General features: G+C 39.2%; 1 protein-coding gene across 3 annotated transcripts in view; it reads left to right on the top strand.

Annotated features, from left to right (window-relative positions):
* LOC150080548 (uncharacterized) overlaps positions 1-23931 on the top strand; it is a 318665-nt gene that overhangs the window by 148887 nt on the left and 145847 nt on the right. For all 3 annotated transcript variants that reach the window (XM_090381740.1, XM_090381739.1, XM_090381741.1), the window contains exon 4: positions 15090-15185. In XM_090381740.1, coding sequence (XP_090237866.1) covers positions 15090-15185 — 96 coding nt within the window. The remainder of the gene's footprint in view (positions 1-15089; positions 15186-23931) is intronic.

Here is a 23931-nt window from a genome sequence, read left to right as displayed (position 1 = left end):
AGCAAAAAATATATTGGCAAAGTAAGCGTAAACCATGAGGGCACACCCTGAACAATTTGAATTTATACCCCATCCTATGTATAGTCTGAGTAAGACAGATTCCATCGGCACTGAACTTACTCAATTCAATCAGAGCATTAAACACCTGAATCATATCTCCTTGCACAGTTCAGCGGGACTACCAGATGGAGAAAAGTTTGTTCCTGACACGTTTTTTCTTCTCTCTGATATCAGTGTCATATTGAGTGTGGATGCCCAGAAAAACAGCTTCCTTGTTGTTCTTGATATAGCGTGAAGATAAAGGGATAATCTGCCAGTGAGGACCTAGAGCACTGTGATTGAGGTGGTTCTGCCAGCTCTTTTGATTTGCAAGAGTATGTACCGCTGGTATTGTAAAATCTAGTTTTGGATGGCGATTTTATTGTTGGAGTGCCATCAGATGACTGTACCATCATAAGTGTGTATAGGAATAAAAACAGACTGAGTAAAGGATCTGCATCTTGTATACAGATCCTTTACACAGTATAGTATTTTACCTTTTTATTGGCCATCTTGAGATGTGGCAGCAAAGACTGTCCGTCATCCAGTAGAACCCGAGATATACAATGCATTTGGTGAGTATGGATGCTCGCTAATGTGAATTGTACCTCCTTATTCAGGAGCCCAGAAAGAAGTGAAAGGATACCTGCTAACCTACAAGGTGGTGCAAGTGGAGGGTGATACACCCTGGGCGGCTGTTGTTGTCTGAAACCCGGATTTCACTGTCACAAAAATCTCTGATCTCTGCACCAGCTGGGCAGCATGTGCCCATATTACCACACTGCTGGGAAAATTCTATGCAATCTCACTCTACAGCAGACCATGAATTGACATCATCCCAGTCATCAGATACCTGGAAACCATCCTCATACAACTCCCCAATGCCAGACTCATCATTGGTGCTGACGTGAATTGTAGGTCGCCAGCCTGGCACAGCGAAACACCAGACAGGTGTGCCACTAATAATGGTCAACGCCTAGATTTCCTTTCCAATAGCAGCCTCACGAGTCTCAATTGACCAAATAATCTCCCAACCTACTCGAGCACTCTGTGGGAGGCAACAATTGATGCAAGCCGCTTGATTGCAGGACATTTTAGGAAGGATGTAGATTTGCTTGAGTGTATACAGAGAAGGGCAACAAGGTTGGTGAGGGAATGAAGGGATCCTCTTACCAAGAGAGGCTTAAGTTCTGCAAATTGCAGCAGCTGAGGACTAGACTCAACCCATTCAAGGCCTTATACACCTCAATCAGATCACCCGCGAGGTGATCTGATTGTGGTGCATAAGGCCTTGAATGGGTTGAGCACGCTGAATTCTGATGGGATTCTTCCACTTGTTCAGATTACGAACCTAAGGGGAGTATAAATTCAAATTGAGGAAAGACAGACTTAGAATAGATGTGTGGAAATATGCCATTAGCCAGCGGGTGGTTAACTGCTGGAACAAACTTCCATCTCACGTTGTGGAAGTTGATAGGGTAAATAAATTTAAGGAGGAACTGGACAAACACTTAGAGTGAATTGTTTTGTAAATTTTTTTTTTTTTTTTTTTACATCACATGCCACTACTACCTTTCTTCCTGAACGGTAAAAGGCGACTGGACAACATCTGATCACAGGGTGTTCACCTTTCAGTTGCATCGTTCTCTCAATGTCCAACCAACAACTAGACAGACTCTTCACAGATTCGCAATCGACAAGGCTGATTGGAACCTCTTCTGGCAAACCCTGAATAAGACAGCTCATAACTTTAACCCCTCAGACCTCAGGCCTGACCAACACCAACGTGCGATCATTAAAATAATTACGGATGCTGCAAATGCTGCTATCAAGAGGAGAAAACCGACTCCCAGAATGGTCTCCTGGTGGTCTCCACAGTTCCAATCACTAAGGCATGAAGTCAACACCTGCTAAAAACGCTACCAGCGAGCTCATTGCTCGTGGCCAGCGGTGGAGAGAGGCCACGAGGCAACTCTACAGGGAAAAAAAAGAAATGAATACACAGCTCAAATCAAAACCAGAAAGAAACTTTCTTAGGAACACCTGGTCTCAACAGTCGGAAACACCGACCCCTGGGGGGGGGGTCTACAAAATAGCCACTAACAAACTCCCTAGGGGTGAAGTCATCCCTGCCACCAAACTCGCACAAGGCAATCACACAAGAACATAGCAGGAGTCAATAAACAACATCCTGGATGCAACATTCCTACCACCTGTTATTCCAAGCACCCCTGACCAGATACGTATATGCCAAGAGAACACTGACCAGAGCTCCTCATGTGTTCAAGGAGCCTTCACTCGAGTAGATCTTGAAATTGCAGCAAACAAAATTCGAAACAGGAAATCACCTGCCGAAGACTTACTAGAACCTGAAATCATCAAAAAGATGGTCGAATATATCCCGGACACAATCCTGAACTTATTTAACCACTGCCTCACAGAGGGCTACTTCCTCACTGATTGGAGGTCAGCAAGAGTGAGACTCATAATGAAGAACCCAAAAAAACAACAAGACCTTCCAGGATCCTATAGGCCGATTGCACTGCTCTCGGTGCTCAGCAAGACTTTCGAACTGCTCTATCAAAAGATTGAAACCTATTACATTGGTGCGGGGGCTCTCCTCTCTGAATCAATACAGTTTTAGGAGAGGGCATTCTGCAGCTGAGGCTCTGGAAAACATAATAAACGAAGGACATACCTGCACCAGCAAGTATTTCCTAATAATCTCAATAGATTTTGCCAGGGCGTTTGAATCACTATGGTTGCCAAGCATCCTTGGCAGGCTCCGGAAGGCAAATATACCCATCAACTTCTACCAATGCATTCAGACCTACTTAGCAAATTTGAAACTCAACGTCAGTGCTCTGTACTGCCAGGTGTCACGACCAGCCTTCAGGGGTTGCCCGCAGGGCTCTGTCCTGGACCCCATCTGTGGAATCTGGTCCTTGATGAACTTTGACTTGAACACAGTAAAAACACAAGCCTACACTGATGATGCTTGAGGCAAACAGCAGAGCCCAAATGGAAGCAACGGCAAATCAAGACATCTCAACACTGCTGCACTGGACCAAAGAGAACCAGCTCAGAATTTTGCTGGAAAAAATGAGTTAAATCCTCTTGAGGGGTTCTCTGGATATTAGGAGGTCCCCTCAGATAAAAATCCACAGAACAACCATAAAGCTAAAAATGGAACTAAAATATCTCGGGATAGTCCTGGATAAGAACATGTCATTCACCCCAATTGCTTACATCAATTGCTTACGTACCAAAATCAGGAATTACTCCGCTATGATTTCCAGAGTTACCAGAAGGGACTGGGGCTTGAAGAAGAGGATACTTTCCCTTTTCTACAAGGCTGTTTTCATCTTGGCTCTGTAATATGCTGCAGGTGTGTGGTACAACAAAGCAATCACTGCAGTAAACAGGAGAAAACTAGACACCATACAGTGCTCTATCCTCCTGACTATCTCCAGAGCGTGTTGTATGGTTAGCATCCACGTGCTCCAGGTCCTCGTTGAATCCCTGGACCTGGAAATTGTGGGCTGCTTTACCACCTGTCCAAATTACACTGCTTATGCAGTGTAATTTGTTAATTTGGTGACATAAGTATTTATTATTTATCTTAATTTATTCTTTTAAGTGGCTATCTAATAGCCACTTATACATTACCTATGTTCTTTCCTTGAGACATGTTTTTTTCCCCCTTGTCGGTGCAGGTTGGGCTTCCTTCCTGGCTAGGAGAATCTTTCTTTCAAAATTACAAGCCTTCGGGCTTCAAAATTTTACCTCTTCAAGCTCTCTGGCTTGTTAGATTTTCCAACTAGTGCTTTCCGCTTTCCTATTTCTTCATTTTCCTGAGAGAGTGTTTTGCTCTCTTTTCTTCTTCTACTTTCTTTTCTCCTACTTTCTCCTCCCCATTCATTTATTATAACTGGGATTCCACTTGTTGGAATTCCACTTAGTGTAATTTAGATAGTTTCTGGAGTGCCTCCACGTGGCTAGCGACAGGAGTCGGGATGCAGGTAGCTTGCTCCCTGCCTCCCGGCTGCTAAGACTCCAGGGCCCACACACACACACACACACACACATGCGCACACACACACACACACACACACACACACACACACACACACACACACACACACACACACACACACACCGATCCAACAAACAACAGAACAATTATATTCTGAATTTAAGTAATTGTCAAGGTGACCATTATGGCACCAAGTATTGCATAGAAGTATTTTCGATAAATCCAAAGGACAAAACTGTTTGCATATGTAATTTATGTGATACTACCATATTAAGGGGTGGTAAAACAGCCAAAACGATTACAAACAAAAATATGATGAATCATCTCCAAAAGTTCCATCCAGAAGAAATGTCAAAAGAAACAGATGCATCAGATAAGTTGAAAAGGACATATGCTGAATGTTCAGGAAGTAGCAGCACCAGTGAACCTCTTGCTAAAGTGCAAACTACTATAGAAGCAGTGTTAACAAAGAAGCTTTGGGATATTAATGACTACAAGGCCAAAGAGATCCATTATTTAATTGGAGAAATGAAAGCTGTTGACCTTCAACTATATTCTTAACACATGACCATTGGATTCCAATGGTTATTAAAAAAAAATTGCCCAAATTACAATATTCTAAGTAGAAAATATTTCACTGATAAAATCATTCCAGATATATTTCAGAAGGTAAACACAAAACTTCAAACATCCATTGATAAAGCCAGCAACATTTCTTTAACCAGTGATATTTGGACAGTTACTACAAATAATTCTCCATTTTTGAGTATTACAGGCCAGTAGCATTCAAATGAGTTTGTACAACACAGGGCTGTCCTAAGAATTCTTCCATTTTCAGGCTCTCATACAGGGATCTGGATTAGTTAAGAGTTGAACAATGTGCTAGAAGAATATAAGATAGCAAAAAAGGTGATGATGGGTATCGGCAAGATACCTGAAATATCACACTATTGTATATATTAGTTTAGGCTATGCTTAATAAAATATATATTAAAAACTCCACATGGTAAAAGAGTGGTTAATTATACATATTAATAATTCTTAATGGATAACAACCACGTAACGTACTTCCTCAACTATATTAATATAATCCCTACAGTTTTGACTCTTAATTTATTTTTGTCCAAAGCTGTCCAAAATGATAATTTCTGTGGAATTCTTACCACAGTTGAGGAGCTTAAATCGTGAATTGTGAAAAGATTTTCTGCTTACATGGAAAATAAATCTTTGTGTTTTATAGATACTAGATTTAAGATGAAATTTCAAAGAGTTGATATGAAAAACAAAATAAAGGAATGGGTTTTAGAAGCTTTGGAGCAAGATCAAATGGAGGTAAGAGGGGATTCTCATGATATTTCAACAGGATATGCTTCAACCAGTTCTACTGAAGATCAAGATACCCCAGGCTTTACTATGACTTTTTTCAAATTTGTTTGATGAATTAGCAGATAGTGTTCAAAACAAAAGAACAGAAGAAATGTCACCCAGAGTAAGTTCAAAAGAGAAGCAATACTCAAAAAAAAAAAACAAAAAAAAAATACAAGCATTATTCAGTGTTGCACTCAAAGAATTGAATTAGTATTTAAATTTACCATTACTGTCTAGAAATAATACCCCCTTTCTGTGGTGGAAAAACATGCGAGACAAACTACCTCTCCTGAGTAAACTGGCTTTGAAATATTTAAGTTCACCAGCTTCATCAGTTGAAAGTGAAAGAATATTTAGTACTGGTGGTAATTTGTATGAACCTGCAGGATATAGGCTATGTCCTGAAAATGGGAAAACTGATGTTTTTGCATTACAATTTAAGAGTATCCAATTTTGATTACTCTGTGTAAAATTACTTTTAATTTTTTTCCTTTATACCATGTTAAAAAGGTGATAAATTTGATTAAAATACCTGTTAAGTTGCATTTATTTTTTATTGTATTCTCTGTATTAATAAAAATAAATTGGCTATAACAGCAGCCAAACTCAGAAAATGTTTACTTAATCCATTTCAGTATATCAAAGCTATCTGATTAATTTCTTGGCAGTGATTAAATGGCGTAAATTTATCAGGAAATGGCTGATCAATAAAACCGATTAATTGACAATTCCTTGACTCCATTTTCTAAGACGTTCAACTCACATATGGCATACTTTATGCGGTGCCCACGATTTATCCTGATCGCCTAGTTTTATGTCAAAGTATGCACAATAAGATTTTTTTTACAAAATCGGTAATATTTCGCCTCTGATTTACAGGAACAAAACAACCACATATGTAACAAAATATGTCAGGACTGTTTATACACTTTCTGGTTGCCATACTAAAAGAAAACATTTCACAGTGAAAGCTCATGACAGTTTTTACAGGAGTACAGTAAACCCCAGCTATTCGCGGTATCTGTATTTGCGATCGCTGATTTAATATAAAATTAAACCTAAAAAAATGTGAATTTTAAAGCGCCATGAATATTTTCCACCATAAAAAAACATGGGCGTGGCGAAATCTTTCCCGGTCAAAACAGCGTTCAGTGGGTGGGGGGAGAGGGGTGATAAAATCGCGAGCGTGGATGTTTCTCACTAAACCCTGTTCAGTATGTGTTATGCGCTTGTCATGGAAGGTTTGGTCGTTGGCTTTTAATTTATATGCTTATAAATTGAATAAATTTATCAATTTATAAATTGATATGCTTACAAAAGTGATAAATCTGCAGTTTTGCAGTGTAAAACAGACTTTTTCGAGTGTATTAATGGAAGAAAGTGCCTTTATTGTGGACAAGTTCTTTTTTACCCGTACAAAAATATGGCTACGAATAACAAGGGAAATGTGAAAATATCAAAGAAGGTGATGACATTAGCAAATAAAATCGAGTTATTAGACAAAATTTCTAATGGTGAAAGTGTCTTTTCAGTGGCAAAACATTATCAAATCAATGAGTCAACGGTACGATCAATCAAAAAATCAGAAGAAAAAATCCGCAGTAGTGTCCGTCAAAATGTGCTAATTGCTTCAAAAATTTGCTCTGTAACTCGTGATGTTAAATTAGAAAAAAATGGAAAAGGCTTTAAATCTGTGGATAGAAGGCCCAACTCAAAATATAATTCCATTAGGTTCACTCATCATTCGTGAAAAGGCAAAACTCCTTTATCAACACTTTAGCGAAACTGGTGACACTGGCTGGATAAGTTTTTTTTGCTAGCAAAGGTGCTGGTTTGAACGATTTGTTTGAAATTTCTAATAAATATTACATTTAATAATAAATTGTTTCTTATTTTCATTTCGATGCCATATGCTTGCATTTCACTATGTACAGTCAGAAGAAAGGAGATGAATCAGATTGGTCCACTTGATATCAATGGGTCAACTGTTGATGATCCTGCTCAGGTAGCTAACAAACTGAATGAATATTTTGCATCGACATTCACACATGAGGAGTTATTCAGCAAGAGGAATGCCAGAGGTGTATTCAACTCTGGCAGTAAGCTAGAGAATCTTGTAATAACTGAGAGTAAAGTGGAGGAGAAATTGTTGAAGATAAATACAAGAAAGGCACCTGGGGTGGAGGGGATCTATCCAGTTATATTAAAGGAAGTAAGCAAACCCTTAGCCATAATTATGAGAGCTTCCTTGGACTCAGGGGAAGTACCCATGGACTGGAGATGTGCAAATGTGACCCCAATTCACAAAGGAGGATCAAAGGGCGACACAAGTAATTATAGACCTGTTAGTTTAACTTCTGTTCCTGGACAATTAATGGAGGCACTGGTTAAAGAAGCACTGCAGGATCATCTAGACAAGACTTCAGTTATAGTTCAGACACAGCATGGTTTTGTTAAGGGGAAGTCTTGCCTGACCAATTTGATTTTATACTATGATGCAGTCACAAAAGAACTGGATGCAGGGAATAACTTTGATATTATATACTTGGATCTTAGAAAGGCTTTTGATACTGTTGCACATGGAAGACTGCTGCACAAATTGGAGCAGTGTGGCATTGGAGGCAAATTGCTGCTATGGATAAAGGGGTGGGTGAGGGGGAGAAGACAGAGTGGTAATCAATGGACACTGCTCATCTTGGACCAATGTTATTAGTGGAGTCCCTCAGGGTTCAGTATTGGGTCCATTATTGTTTTCTGTATTTATAAATGATATTGATGATGGTATATCAAGCTTAATGTCCAAGTTTGCAGACAATACGAAGGTTGGCAGGGTTGTCAAGGACACTACTGACACTATGTTACTGCAACAGGATCTGGAAAGGTTGAGCAGATGGGCTGAGAGGTGGCAAATGAAGTTTAACATTGACAAATGTAAAGTACTACATATGGGAAACAGCAACCCCAGAGCAACGTATCAACTCTGTGGTACTACACTGACAGTGGTAGAGAATGAAAAGGACCTGGGGGTTTTTGTGCAGGCAGATATGAAGTTTTCTGAGCAGTGCAGACGGGCTGCAAGAGTAGCTCATGGTGTATTGTCGATGATATATAGGAATTTTTCTAGCAGGGATAAGGAGGTGATTATTCTCTTGTATAAGGCAATGGTCAGACCGCACCTAGAGTACTGTATACATGTCTGGAGGCCTCATTTCAAGAAGGATGTAGAGATGCTGGAACGAGTACAAAGAAGGGCAACAAGATTAGTGAATGGAACAAAGGGGTGCTCTTACGAAGAAAGGCTTACGTTTTGCAAATTACAGTGTCTGGAGACTAGGCACCAGTGAGGTGATCTGATAGAGGTGTATAAAGCCTTGAATGGTTTGATCATGCTCAATGCTGATGGGATTCTTCCTCTTGCTCAGAATAATCACCTGAGAGGGCATAAATTCAAATTGAGGAAAGACAGATGTAGGATAGACGTGAGGAAATTTGCCTTTAGCCAGCGGGTGGTTGGTTGCTGGAATAGACTTCCATCCCTTTTCGTGGAAGTTGATAGCCTAAATAAGTTTAAGGCTCAGATGGATAGGTATTTCGAACGAACAGAGGGGTGAAGTGGAAGTGGTTATTTATTTATTTATTTATTTATTATTATTATTTTTTTTTTTTTTGGCTGATGCTGCATAAGCTTGCTTTCTTGCATCAAATGCCTCTACTAATGCTAATATTATGAAGGTACATATAATACATACATAGACAACAAAATTTTAAGACTAGTTTTTCTTATATATTTCATACTTTGGAATGGAACTCCTTTATTACTATGTGAGCCATAACTCAGTATTCGCGTTTTCGGTATTCGCGACATTTCTCAGGAACGTAACCCCCGCAAATAGCGGGGGTTTACTGTACTCTGAACACATAAGGGATGTGCCACTTATATAGGCTCTGTGGTTGAGTGGACTGTACATGCATGCTCAGACAAGTTTAACCCATAACTACACACAGGAGTCTCTCAGACTCCACTCGGAAAATAAAATTCTGGGAATCACAGATGGGCTGGAAGAGCTGGGTGGGGGCCATCTACCTTCCTGGGTCAAGGTCGGCTACTTTGCAGTGTGTATAGTTACGGGTTAAACATGCACAATTTTTATATGAGGCAAATATTTGATACTGATTACGAATATAGGGGTATAAAACTTGTAAACCATTGCAGAAACTATAGTTATGTAGACATTAATACCTAGGTAATATTTTGTTAATGAATTGTGAAAAATCTTTACGTGATAGAAACAAACGGATTTCAGTTTAATAATCAGTAAACATGCATAAATAACTGCCACATACTTTTACTCAAACCCCAGATACACTGTAAACCAGTGTAATTAATTGGCTAAGAGCCAATTACCGATTATGTACTGATTAATCTGTGCATCCTTAGTACATATGTTGTGCAGTGTACCAAGGTGGAGTTGAGCTGGCATTCAGTACCCACCCTATATAAGACCCAACAACTTAGGTGCATAGTTCTTTTCTTCTAATGATTGCTAATGTTTGCCCATAGAGTGAAGCTGGTGGAGGACTCTCTCCGGAGTAGTCATGTTTCCCAATTTCTCTAACTGCCATGGTCTCCAAACGTGGTTATTGTTATGTATGAGATGCTTTGGAGAGACAAATTTTGAAGTCTAGAATTTTACATAAATTATTAACAGCTCTTTTGGAAGAGTGGCTTTAATTCCACAGGTCCCATGAACACTTTAACAGCATGAGAGCAAGTTGTGACTGTTCCTTATCGAGTAACTGTTCTTATTAAGAGGACAAACAGAACTCTTGGTACATTCGAGGGGCTCAACACACAGGGCCCAATTAGATGATGCCAAAATTTTTTTTCAAATTAAATAGTGACTACAAATTACGCAAACAGCAGCACTTGCTATAATTAAATACAAGTTTGAATATCAGCAAATGCTGAGTGCCAGACCTACAGTTGACTTATTGAATGTTCCAGTGTTTGGATAGCATCCTGCTTCAAAATGCCCACAAAGATGCAAGCTACCCCGTTCTTGTGATTGCCCCAATACATGTCATTATTTTCTATGTGTATGTTATATTAATGGCAATCAAAAATTATATTACACAAAGATTGGTTCTCTTCTTGCCACTGCATTTTAAATTTCCTTTGTTCCTTTTACTTCTTTTATTTTATGCCCACTTTATGGGTAGTTTTCAATGGACACAACTGACTGAAATGCATTTCAGGATAGGTAGCAATATTTTAATGGTCTTCTTGGTGTCTCTTTCTTACCCTTAATCCTTTCTATGAAAACTTAAATGTGCAGCTCATAGAGATGAGTTACTTTATTAAAGGATCTTTCTAAATATATATTTTATTAGTACCTCTATAACTCAAATTGTCATAGGGTTACTTGAGAACAAGCCATCCATGTACATTATGTCCACAATGCTGTGTGTTCTCTGGTCAGTTTCTGTGTTGCGAAAAACTCAAGTTTCCAGCAGGATTAAAAATGCTATCCTCATGGGGATCGATCTAATTCAGCCACAGAGTGAAAAAGCCCATAACAGCTTATTCACTCCATGGGTTTCACCGAGTCATTGATGGGATTAGAACTCGGGCATTTTCTACCTAGTGTGGAGAGGATAGTGTTTATAACCACTGTGCTACTGGCAAGGACAGCACATCAATGACGAAGCTTTTGGGGTTATAACCTTTGGTAGTCAAAATAATAAATAAAAAAAAAATAAGTGAATATGTGTGTTAAGTGCGAAATCAACAAAAGATATGAGATGACAGTATATTATGCTTGTAAATTGTGTGTATTGCTGGACATAACTTCAAACTCTGCAACCCTCTCATGAGACAGACTAAATCAGCCATGTTGTGAAAAAAGCCCATAAAAATTCCTCGCATCATTGACATGATTCGAACTTGGATATACCCCAGGGGCTCACATCTGGTGAGTATGGGCTTAGCACACCCAGGGTCCTGAGCTGGATATCATCATCCTTCTCTTTCTTGTGTTTCCCCCCTTCTACTCCTCTCTCTCTCTCTCTCTCTCTCTCTCTCTCTCTCTCCTCTCTCTCTCTCTCTCTGGGTAACTCAATTTTTTTTTTTTTTTTTGGCTAGTGCAGCATAAAACTCAGGCTTCCTTGCACCATATGGCTAATAATAATAATTTTCGACTTGACATGGCAAGAATAGTGATTGTATCCACTTTGCTACCTGCAGGAGGTAGCATGGCGGGTACAGCAACAATAAAACAAGCAGACAGTTACTGATTAAAACGTTTATTCATACTAAGTATATGTTTGCTTATTCTTATTTATTTTTACCATTCAAAACATCAGAGCCATTTTAATTACAATTTAAAGAGTTATAGCTATGTAACCATTCAGAATAATACACGTATTTAGCATTAGTAGAGGCATTTGATGCAAGAAAGCAAGCTTATGCAGCATCAGCCAAAAAAAAAAAACAAAAATAAAAAAATAAATAAATAAAAAATAACCACCTCCACTTCACCCCTCTGTTCGTTCGAAATACCTGTCCAGCTGAGCCGTAAACTTATGTAGGCTATTAACTTCCACGACAAGGGATGGAAGTCTGTTCCACCAACCAACCACCCTCTGGCTAAAGGCAAATTTCCTCATGTCTATCCTACGTCTGTCTTTCCTCAATTTGAATTTATGCCCTCTCAGGTGATTATTCTGAGCAAGAGGAAGAATCCCATCAGCATTGAGCATGATCAAACCATTCAAGGCTTTATACACCTCTATCAGATCACCTCACTGGTGCCTAGTCTCCAGACACTGTAATTTGCAAAACGTAAGCCTTTCTTCGTAAGAGCACCCCTTTGTTCCATTCACTAATCTTGTTGCCCTTCTTTGTACTCGTTCCAGCATCTCTACATCCTTCTTGAAATGAGGCCTCCAGACATGTATACAGTACTCTAGGTGCGGTCTGACCATTGCCTTATACAAGAGAATAATCACCTCCTTATCCCTGCTAGAAAAATTCTGTCTGCAAACTTGGACATTAAGCTTGATATACCATCATCAATATCATTTATAAATACAGAAAACAATAATGGACCCAATACTGAACCCTGAGGGACTCCACTAATAACATTGGTCCAAGATGAGCAGTGTCCATTGATTACCACTCTGTCTTCTCCCCCTCACCCACCCCTTTATCCATAGCAGCAATTTGCCTCCAATGCCACATTGCTCCAATTTGTGTAGCAGTCTTCCATGTGCAACAGTATCAAAAGCCTTTCTAAGATCCAAGTATATAATATCAAAGTTATTCCCTGCATCCAGTTCTTTTGTAACTGCATCATAGTATCCAATCAAATTGGTCAGGCAAGACTTCCCCTTAACAAAACCATGCTGTGTCTGAACTATAACTGAAGTCTTGTCTAGATGATCCTGCAGTGCTTCTTTAACCAGTGCCTCCATTAATTTTCCAGGAACAGAAGTTAAACTAACAGGTCTATAATTACTTGTCGCCCTTTGATCCTCCTTTGTGAATTGGGGTCACATTTGCACATCTCCAGTCCTTGGGTACTTCCCCTGAGTCCAAGGAAGCTCTCATAATTATGGCTAAGGGTTTGCTTACTTCCTTTGCTGCCTCCTTTAATATAACTGGATAGATTCCATCCACCCCAGGTGCCTTTCTTGTATTTATTTTCAACAATTTCTCCTCCACTTTACCCTCAGTTATTACAAGATTCTCTAGCTTACTGCCAGAGTTGAATACACCTCTGGCATTCCCCTCGCTGAATAACTCCTCATGTGTGAATGTCGATGCAAAATATTCATTTAGTTTGTTAGCTACCTGAGCAGGATCATCAGCAGTTGACCCATCGATATCAAGTGGACCAATCTGATTCATCCCCTTCCTTCTAGAGTGTACATTAGTAAAGAACTCTTTGCTGTTTTTCTTTGCATCCCTTGCCAAGGATTTCTCGTAATCTGCCTTCGCCTGCCTAACCTCCTTTGTAACTTGGTTACAGATCAACTTGTATCTATCATAGGCTTCTGTGTCACGTGTTAAATTGTACGTATCCCATGCATTTTTCTTCTCTGCCATATGTCTCATTAGTTCATATGGCATCCACTTAGGCCTAAACCCCGAACAATATTTCTTAGTTGGTATGTAAAGCCTAGTAGCTTCCAAGGTAAGTTCTTTGAATGCTTCCCATTTTGAGTTTGCTGTTGGTAACATCATCAGTTGGTCCCACTGTATAGAATTTAAATACTGTCTCAGTCCATCGTAGTCGCCTTTACGAAAGCAATAACCCTTCCCTTTACCCCTAATGGTAGTTACCTCTTTGAGTAAATCCCACTTCAGCACACTGTGATCGCTGCCACCTAGTGGTTCATTTACCTGCACATTCTTAATGCATGAAGAATCGCTACTGATGATCAAATCAAGAGTATTACTCCCTCTAGTTGCCTCCCGAACATGCTGATGTAGAAAACAATCATCCAATAAATCCACAAAAGCCTTGCTAGTGTGTGAGTGACCAGCCCCCAAATTTCAGTCAATATCTGGGAAATTAAAATCCCCCATTATAAGACTCTCTGATTTACTGGCCCACTCTATTTCCCTGTACAGTTTCTTATTATACTCATCAGAGTCATTAGGCCTATAGCACACTCCTACTCTCAATTTTGATCTCCCAATGCTTATGTCACACCAAACTGACTCGACACTGCACTGTCCAGCAATGTCGACTGGCTTCACTTCCTTGGATTTTATGTATTTCTCAACTAATAGCATAACCCCTCCTCCCTTCCTATCCCATCTATCCTTTCTGTAGACATTGTACTCCCCAAATTCCAGTTCTGCATTCCTTATATCTGTGTGGCACTGCGTCTCTGAAATCCCCACAATATCTGCCTTTGATGTTTTGAGCAATACCTCAAATTCATCAAATTTATCTACTAAACTCCTAGCATTGGTGTACACACAAGTATACATGCACCTGTTCTTTTTCTTAGCTACCCTAACACAACCCATGTGTTTACTTGTACCCCAATGATTCCCAGCAGTCTCTGAAATATCCTGCATCTTATTTCCCAGGCTGTGGCTTATTCCAATAGAAGCAGTGCAAGAATCACTTTCACCTCTGCCAGTGGCTACTGTTAATCTATTAGTCCTTGTATCCCCCCAATCTAGCTGTTTTCCGATCCACCTAACACTGCCTCGATAGCATCAGCAAACATTCTTGCACCCTTTATATTTAAGTATATCCCATCCCTGTAGAAGTAGTCTCTCCTGTTAACAAGTACAGACCAGGCCGAAAAAAATTTTAGCCCTTGAGCCTTGCACAATCTTTCCAGGGCCGAATTGATTGACAGGGCTTTCATCATATACTCCCTCCTATCATGTCTGGGCAGAATTGCAGACACTTTCAAATTCAACCCTAATTCACGGCTTTTTTTTCAACAGTGAACAGTTCATTTGTATGAACTTTTCCACTGTTTTCAGGTTCTGAATCAATGCTCAGATTATGGCCCATATATTATGAAACACCTTGCATGTGTAACTGCAAATTCAATGATGCTGTATTTTAACTGATATTTTTGTAAAACTACAAATATTATAGTTAAATTCTCTTTTCAGTTCCATTCGAATTCTAACAAAATGGAGTCTGACGAATACGAAGAGGATGGAGTTGACTTGGATGCTATTGATGATGAGGCAACTTTAATTGAGATGGTGAGTTTCTTTCTTTGGAATTCCATTTTTATGCTTATTTTGTGCTTAACTGACTTAACTGGTAAGTTTTGTTTTGGGTACTATAGTGTGATTAAAAAAAAAAAAAAAAAAAAAAGAAATGCAAACCATTGACATAACTCTTTATCTTGTTCAGATCATTAACACAAGTAACAATACATTTGAAAAGTTACATTAGAAATCTGAGTTATGAAGTCAGCAGAGAAATACAATGAATGTCTTTCTAACAAATCAAACATCTGTATGGCAAATTTAACATTGCAGACTTCTGCAAATAGAGAATATCAAAAGTGTTTGCTGAAGAGAAACTTGTAGATGAAGCAGTAATTAGTAAGCCACCAAAGGAGGATTTTGTCTCAGGGCAGTATGTGTATCAACTCTGCTGATAAGATGATCAGGAAAACTTATGCTTGTATTACAATACAGTGAAGATGGTATCAGAGTTGCTGTGAGACCACATTAGTAGTAGAGCCGACCGGGCTAGCCGAGTGGGTAAAGTACCTGCCCGGCAACCCAAAGGTCGCGGGTTCGATTCCCGCCTCGGGCTTGGATCAAAGTACTGCAAAAAACCTTGGGAGGTGCAATATGGCCACAGAAGCCGATGCGCCAACAACTACCAAATCAAAAAAAAAAAAAAAAAACATTAGTAGTAGTAGTAAAGCAGGGGTTCTTAACCTGGTGCTTGCAAGCACCATTGCACTCTTTAAAAAATAAATTTTGCTCACAACTGATCCTAAAATAGGTGCTTGCGAGCATTTTTGCTCAAGATAAAAATTTTATATACTGTATAAATCTTTGTATTTAAAAAAGGTGCTTTCTATTTCTCAACTTCCTGCGATATTCTACAAAAATCCATGCCAATCTTTGCTAGAAAATCCTTTCTTTTGTTAATGATTGGAGGAAAATTATATTTCGAATGTTTTAATCTAAAAAACAGTCAAAGTTTGATAACTTGATGGTATTCTTAAAATTTTTCCTTATTAATTATTGTTAATTTGACATTTATTTAGTAAGAAAAAATTTTAAAAAATACTTTGCTGAGAGTACAATCATTGTTGCCATAGTGTCACTACAGACTGAGGATACTGCCTCATGCAACTCAATTTCTGGTTTTAACAGGTTTGAACAGGTTTCTGCTGGGTTTTGCTCAGTTGCACTGCTGCAGTAGGTACCATACCTGTATAGTGCTGATTTTAAAGGTGGTGAAAGTGTTATAGTAAGAAATCTTTTGATTTTGTGTGCAAATTGCTTAAATGTATTTTCTTTTAACAGATTTTACTAAAGTTGCCCTTTCAAAATGGATAAGTTTTTAAAAAGAAACTGAAACGAACATGAGGAAATAAAAAATGATTCATTAATACTATCTCCGCAGTCGTCTGATTTAAACCTACACGCGTTTCCAATGCAAAGAAACAAAAAATTAAAGTATGCATTTCAGTCCTCTTGAGAATATAATTATTTGGTAATAGATAATAGTAGTGGAACTGGTGTAATTTGCTTATTATGTCAGGTGTGTTTGTATCCATTTGCTACCTGCAGGAGGTAGCAAATGGATAGACAGTTACTTATTAAAATGTTTATTCACTAAGTATATGGAACTGGTATAATTTGCTTATTATGTCAGGAGTGTTTGGCTGACTATTGGAAGTCAAATTATGAAAGACATTACCAAACATGCATAGGAATTTTCATGAACCTTTTCCTAAATTTAGTAATATTAGAAAAACTTCAAGAAGAAAAAAAAAAGAAACTTGAAAGACAGAAAAATATTTTAAATTTAGGTTAAGCTAATGGTAGTAAAGTGTCAGCGAATGAACTTTCATTTATTTTATCATATATAATTGTAAAGAATTCATTGCCTTGCACTAGTGGTGAAATAATAAAAAATTGTGTAGTGTCATCATTAAAAGTTCTTGCTAGTATCTTACCAGAAAAACAGAACTACCTTGATTAGCTCCACGAAAATATTCCTTTGAGTAATGATAGTTTCAAATTGAGTTCATAAAATGGCAGATGTAATATTCAATGAATTGTTAGGTGAAATCGAAAGTTGTGTATTCATATTGAGGTTCATGAATGAAAGATCAAAAAGAAATTATAGGATGTCTTGAAGTCATTATTAAAGTCATCAACCATTTTATTGCTAAATTCCTAAATAAGTGACTTCTAAAAATATTTTTGCAAGCACTGCATTCTGATCTTAATACCTATGCAGAGGTTCGTTGACCTCTAAAGTTGGGGGGCAGTTGACCTCTAAATCACAGCCTTTTAAAATACACTGCTTGTTCAATGTTTGTGGAGCAATCAGGTATGGGACATAATATTGCGAAGGGGAATGTCTTTGTGTGTGCACAATGTAAGGAGTGTGAGGAAATCAGTCAACAACTCAGCGGTATGGGCCTATATGAGAGCTTGAAGGACCGGGTGGATGCCTTCAAAGGATCTAAATTGAGGGGCCTATCAGGCTCTCAGCTGCCCACATCAACACCAGAGCTTGCACATGATCATCACGCAACACAGTGGGAACCCCCACGGCAGAATGCACTGGTCACACAGGAACTAGTATTTGTTGGTGGCGCCTCCGTAGCCAGGTGGGAAGGAGAAGCAGTGCATAGCATACACTTCTTGATTAGACCAGGGTTCGAGCCCATCACCACCAAATACGGAGGATGCGGAAAGGTCAGGGAATGACCACCGCATATCCTGGAGCAATATGGCCTTAGTTGCTAATGCTCCTAAAAACCAAATAACAAACAAACAAACATTTGTTGGTGACTTTATTGTCAGGGAAACGGGGAACATCTTGCCCTCTAAATCACAAATCACAAAGGTTGATGATGTTGTAGAGCAGATATTATCTTTTAAGGGCACAAAAGGTAATATTGTTGTACACGTTGGCACTATTGATATTAAGAGTAGGAGACTGGCGGAATTACTTAACAAGTACAGAGCATTGTTGAAAAAAAGCCGTGAATTAGGGTTGAATTTGAAAGTGTCTGAAATTCTGCCCAGTCGTGATAGGAAGGATATATGACGAGTGCCTTATCGATCAATACGGTCCTGGAGAGATTATGCAAGGCTCAAGGGGTAGAATTTTTCTCAGCTTGGTCTGTGCTTGTTAACAGGAGAGACTGATTCTACAGGGATGGAATACACTTAAATAGAAAGGGTGCTAGAATATTTGCTGATGCTATTGAGGCAGTGTTAGGTTGGTCGGAAAACTGCTAGCTTGAGGGATACACTGACTAATAGATTAACAATAGCCATTGGCAGAGGTGAAAGTGATCCTTGCACTGCTTCTATTGGAATGAGCAGCAGCCTGGAAAACAAGATGCAGGGGATTTCAGAGACTGCTCAGAGTCATTGCAGAACAAGTAAACACATGGGTTGTTAGGGTAGCTAAAAATAGGAACAGGTGCATGTATACTTGCGTGTACACCAATGCTAAGAGTTTGGTAAATAAATTTGATGAATTTGATGTGTTGGTCAAAACATCAAAGGCAGATATTGTTGGGATTTCAGAGACGTGGTGTCACACAGATATAAGGAATGCAGAACTGGAATTTGGTGAGTACAATGTGTACAGGAAGGATAGACAGGATAGGAAGGGAGGAGGGGGTTATGCTATTAGTTAAGAAACACATAAAATCCAAGGAAGTGCAGTCAGTCGACATCGCTGGACATTGCAGTGTTGAGTCAGTTTGGTGTGACATAAGCACTGGGAGATCAAAATTGAGAGTAGGAGTGTGTTATAGGCCTAATGACTCTGATGAGTATAATAAAAAATTGTACAGGGAAATAGTAGGCCAGTGAATCAGAGAGTCTTATAATGGGGAAATTTTAATTTCCCGGATATTGACTGGAATTTGTGGGCTGGTCACTCACACACTAGGAAGGTTTTTGTGGATTTATTGAATGCTTGTTTTCTACATCAGCATGTTCGGGAGGCAACAAGAGGGAGCAATACTCTCGATCTAATTATCAGTAGTGATTCTTCATGCATTAAGAATCTGCAGATAAAGGATCCACTAGGTGGCGGTAATCACAGTGTGCTTAAGTGGGATTTACTCAAAGAGGTGGCACCTCCGTGGGCAGGAGCAGCAGTGCATAGCACACACTTCTTGATTAGACCAGGGTTCGAGCCCATGACCACCAAATACGGAGGATGCAGAAAAGTCAGGGAATGACCACCAAATACGGAGGAAGCAGAAAGGTCAGGGAATGACCACCCCATATCCTGGGAGCAATATGGCCTTAGTTGCTAATGCTCCTAAAAAAATAACAAACTCAAAGAGGTAACTACCATCAGGAGTAAAGGGAAGGGTTATTGCTTTCGTAAAGGCGACTACGGAGGTTTTAGACAGTATTTAAATTCTATATGGTGGGACCAACTGATGATGTTACCAACAGCAAATTCAAAATGGGAAGAATTCAAACAATTAATCTTGGAAGCTACTAGGCTTTACATACCAACTAAGAAATATTGTTCAAGATTTAGGCCTAAATGGATGTCAGATTAACTAATGAGACGTGGCAGAGAAGAAAAATACATGGGATACATATAAATTAATGGGTGACATGGAAGCTTATGATAGATATATGCTGGTCTGTCACAAAGGAGGTTAGCATTAACATTAGGAAAAGCACATGATGCAAGAAAGCAAGCTTATATAGCGTCAGGCAAAAAAAAAAAAAAAAACACCCTTATTTCACCCATCCACTCGCTCCAAATGTTTGTCAAGTTCTGCCTTGAATCTATTTAAGCTATCAACTTCTACAACGAAAAATGGAAGTTTGTTCCAGCAATCAACCATCTGCTGGCTAAAGGCAAACTTCCGCACATCTATCTTACAACCGTCTTTCCTCAATTTGAATTTATGCCCTCTCAGGCGATTATTCTGAGCAAGAGGAAGAATCCCAACCGCATTGAGCATACTCAAACTATTCAAGGCTTTATACACCTCAATCAGATCACCTCGCAGGTACGTATTCTCCAGACTCTGTAATTTGGCAGCAAACACAGATTATGAGAAATCTTTGGCAAAGGAAGCAAAGAAAAACAGCAAATAGTTCTTTACCTATGTAAACTCTAGAAGGAAAGGGATGAATCAGATTCCACTGGATATCAATGGTTCAACTGTTGATGATCCTGCTCAGGTGGCTAACAAACTAAATGAGTATTTTGCATCTACATTCACACATGAGGAGTTATTCAGGGAGGGGAATGCCAGAGGTGAATTAAACTCTGGCAGTGAGCTAGACGATTTTGTAAGAACTGAGAGGAAAGTGGAGATGAAATTGTTGAAGATAAACATAATAAAGGCACCCGGGGTGGATGGATGGGATCTATCCAGGTATATTAAAGGAGGCAGCAAAGGAAGTAAGCAAACCCTTAGCCATAATTATGAGAGCTTCCTTGGATTCAGGGGAGGTACCCATGGACTGGAGATGTGAAAATGCGACCCCAATTCACAAAGGAGGATCAAAGGGTGACAAAGTAATTATAGACCTATTAGTTTAACTTTTGTTCCAGGGAAATTAATGGAGGCACTGGTTAAAGAAGCACTGCAGGATCTAGAGAAGACTTCAGTTATAGCTCTGACACAGCATGGTTTTGTTAAGGGGAAGTCTTGTTTGACCAATTTGATTGGATACTATAATGTGGTCACAAAGGAACTGGATGCAGGGAATAACTTTGATATCATATTTTTGGATCTTAGAAAGGCTTTTGATGCTGTTGCTCATGGAAGACTGCTGCACAAATTGGAGCAGTGTGGCATTGGAGGCAAATTGCTGCTATGGATAAAGGGATGGTTGAATCGGAGAAGACAGAGTGGTAATTGATGGACACTGCTCTTCATGTACTAATATTATTAGCGGAGTCGCTCGGGGTTCATTGTTGTTTTCTGTATTTATAAATGATATTGATGATGGTATATCAAGCTTAATGTCCAAGTTTGCAGACAATACGAAGTTTGGCAGGGTTGTTAAGGATATCATACTTTTGGATCTAATGACAGTACACTGCTGCAACAGGATCTAGAAAAGTTGAGCAGGTGGGCTGAGAGGTGGCAAATGAATTTTAACATTGACAAATGTAAAGTACTACATATGGGAAGCAGTTACCTCAGAGTAACGTATCAACTCTTTTGCACTACACTGACAGTGGTTGAGAACGAAAAAGGACCTAGAGGTGATTGTGCAGGCAGATGTGAAGTTTTCTGAGCAGTGCAGATGGTCTGCAAGAGTAGCTCATGGTGTCTTGTCAGTGATATACAGGAATTTTTCTAGCAGGGTAAGGAGGTGATTATCCCCTTGTATAAGGCAATGGTCAGGCCACACCTTGAGTACTGTATACAGGTCTGGAGGCCTCATTTTAAGAAGGATGTAGAGCTGTTGGAACGAGTACAGAGAAGGGCAAGAAGATTAGTGAATCAAACAATGGGGCCGACCGGGCTAGCCGAGTGGGTAAAGTACCTGCCCGGCAACCCAAAGGTCGCGGGCTCGATTCCCGCCTCGGGCTTGGATCAAAGTACTGCAAAAACCTTGGGAGGTGCAATATGGCCACAGAAGCCGATGCGCCAACAACTACCAAATCAAAAAAAAAAAAAAAAAAAAAAATCAAACAATGGGTTGCTCTTACGAAGAAAGGCTTAAGTTTTGCAGAATACAGTGTCTAGAGATTAGGCACCTGCGAGGTGTTCTGATTGAGGTGTATAACACATTGAATGGTTTGAGCATGCTCAATGCTGATGGGATTCTTCCTTTTGCTCAGAATAATCACCTGAGAGGGCATAAATTCAAATTGAGTAAAGACAGTCGTAGGATAGATGTGAGGAAGTTTGTCTTTAGCCAGTGGGTAGTTTATTGGTGGAACAGACTTTCATCTTTTGTTGTGGAAGTTGATAGCCTAAACAAATTTAAGGCTGAGCTGGACAGGTATTTGGAATGAATGAAGGGGTGAAATTGGAGCCATTTTTTCCCCCTCGGACTGATGCTGCATTATCTTTCTTTCTTGCGTCGTATGCCTCTACTAATGCTAATATACCTTCATCAATATCATTTATAAATATACAAAACAATAATGTACCCAATACTGAATCCTGGGGGACTCCACTAATAACATTAGTCCACGAAGAGCTGTGTCCATTGATTACCACTCTCTGTCTTCTCCCACTCAACCATCGTTTTATCCATTGTAGCAACTTACTCTTAAAACCACACTGCCTCCAATTTGTACAGTAGTCTTCCATGTGCAATAGTATTAAAAGCTTTCCTAAAATCCAACTATATGATATCAAAATTAAATTTTGAATCCTGCTCCTTTGTGACCACATCATAGCATCCAGTCAAATTGGTCAGACAAGACTTCCCCTTAATAAACCCATGCTGTCTGAATTATTACTGCAGCCTTGTCTAGATGATCTTGCAATGCTTCTTTAACTAGTGATTCCATTATTTTCTGTGTAACAGAAGTCAAACTAACAGGTCTGTAATTATTCATGTCATCCTTTGATTTCCCTTTGTGAATTAGAGATACATCTGCAGCCCATGGGGTTTTCCCCTGAGTACAAGGGTGCTCTCATAATTATGGCTAAGGGTTTATTTACTTCCTTTGCCACCTCCTTTAATATAACTGGATAGATCCCATCTACCCCAGGTGCTAATGACACTAATGACAGTACGCTGCTGCAACAGGATCTAGAAAAGTTGAGCAGGTGGGCTGAGAGGTGGCAAATGAAGTTTAACATTGACAAATGTAAAGTACTACGTATGGGAAGCTGTTACTCCAGAGTAACTGCTTCCCACGGACTGTGATAGGTTAACAGTTCGGACTGTTAACCTATCAGTTAGTGTATCTCATCAAGCTAGCAGTTTTTCGACCCATCTAACACTGCCTCGATGGATAGCGTCAATAATTATATGTGCAGCCTTTCTGTTTAAGTGTAGCCCATCCCTTTAAAATCAGTCTCTCCTGGCTGCAAAAAATTCTACCTCATGAGCCTTGTACAATCTCTTCAGGGCTGAATCCTTTCAAAAGGTAAGTGGTTCGAAGTTATCCATCAAGGAACATCCATATTAGTTACAAAAGTTACTTCTGACTTAAATAGAGTAGTGACTCAGCCAGTAATACATTGAGCTCCCTGATCTTCCGCAATTCATTCCAAATGTGCACTTTGCTTCTTTTGTTATCCACAGGGAAGCCATAAGCTGGCCAGAGAATATCAGTTGCTATTCCATGTTTGAATCTGTAACAGATCCCTTTTTAAATAAGATGAAGATCCAAAGGGATTATACTGTTCTACAGTCAAGAAGATAATTCTTTTCAATGAAATCAGTTTTGCAAAATCTTCAAATTAGTAGCTCTGCAGTACTAGGTGCCAGAGACAAAAGAGAGAAATGGGATGAAAATGGCTTTATAATAAAGAAACAGTTTTTTATATTCAAGCCCCATTCAGTACAAGTGATTATTACGTTGGCTGCTGTAAATTTCTGACTTTAGTAAACTCCTTGACTTAGTCAAGATTTTTGCTATACCAATCACTTCATACCACATATTAACAATGAGATTGTTAATATGTGGTATGGAGTTAAGTTACTCATCACTAATAACACCTAAATATTTCAACTGTGAGACCAAAGGAATTGCTACCAGTGAATTTTAATATTGTGCACTCTTCTGTAATCAAGCTTTCTGTGGAAAATCAACATCTTACTTTACGTAGTG

This window comes from Mastigoproctus giganteus, chromosome 9, assembly GCF_048544385.1.
Source record: "Mastigoproctus giganteus isolate SK-2022 chromosome 9, ASM4854438v1, whole genome shotgun sequence".
Taxonomy (NCBI): Eukaryota; Metazoa; Arthropoda; class Arachnida; order Uropygi; family Thelyphonidae; genus Mastigoproctus; species Mastigoproctus giganteus.
Note: the sequence above shows the minus strand (reverse complement) of the source record. Positions and strands in the feature narration are given on the sequence as shown.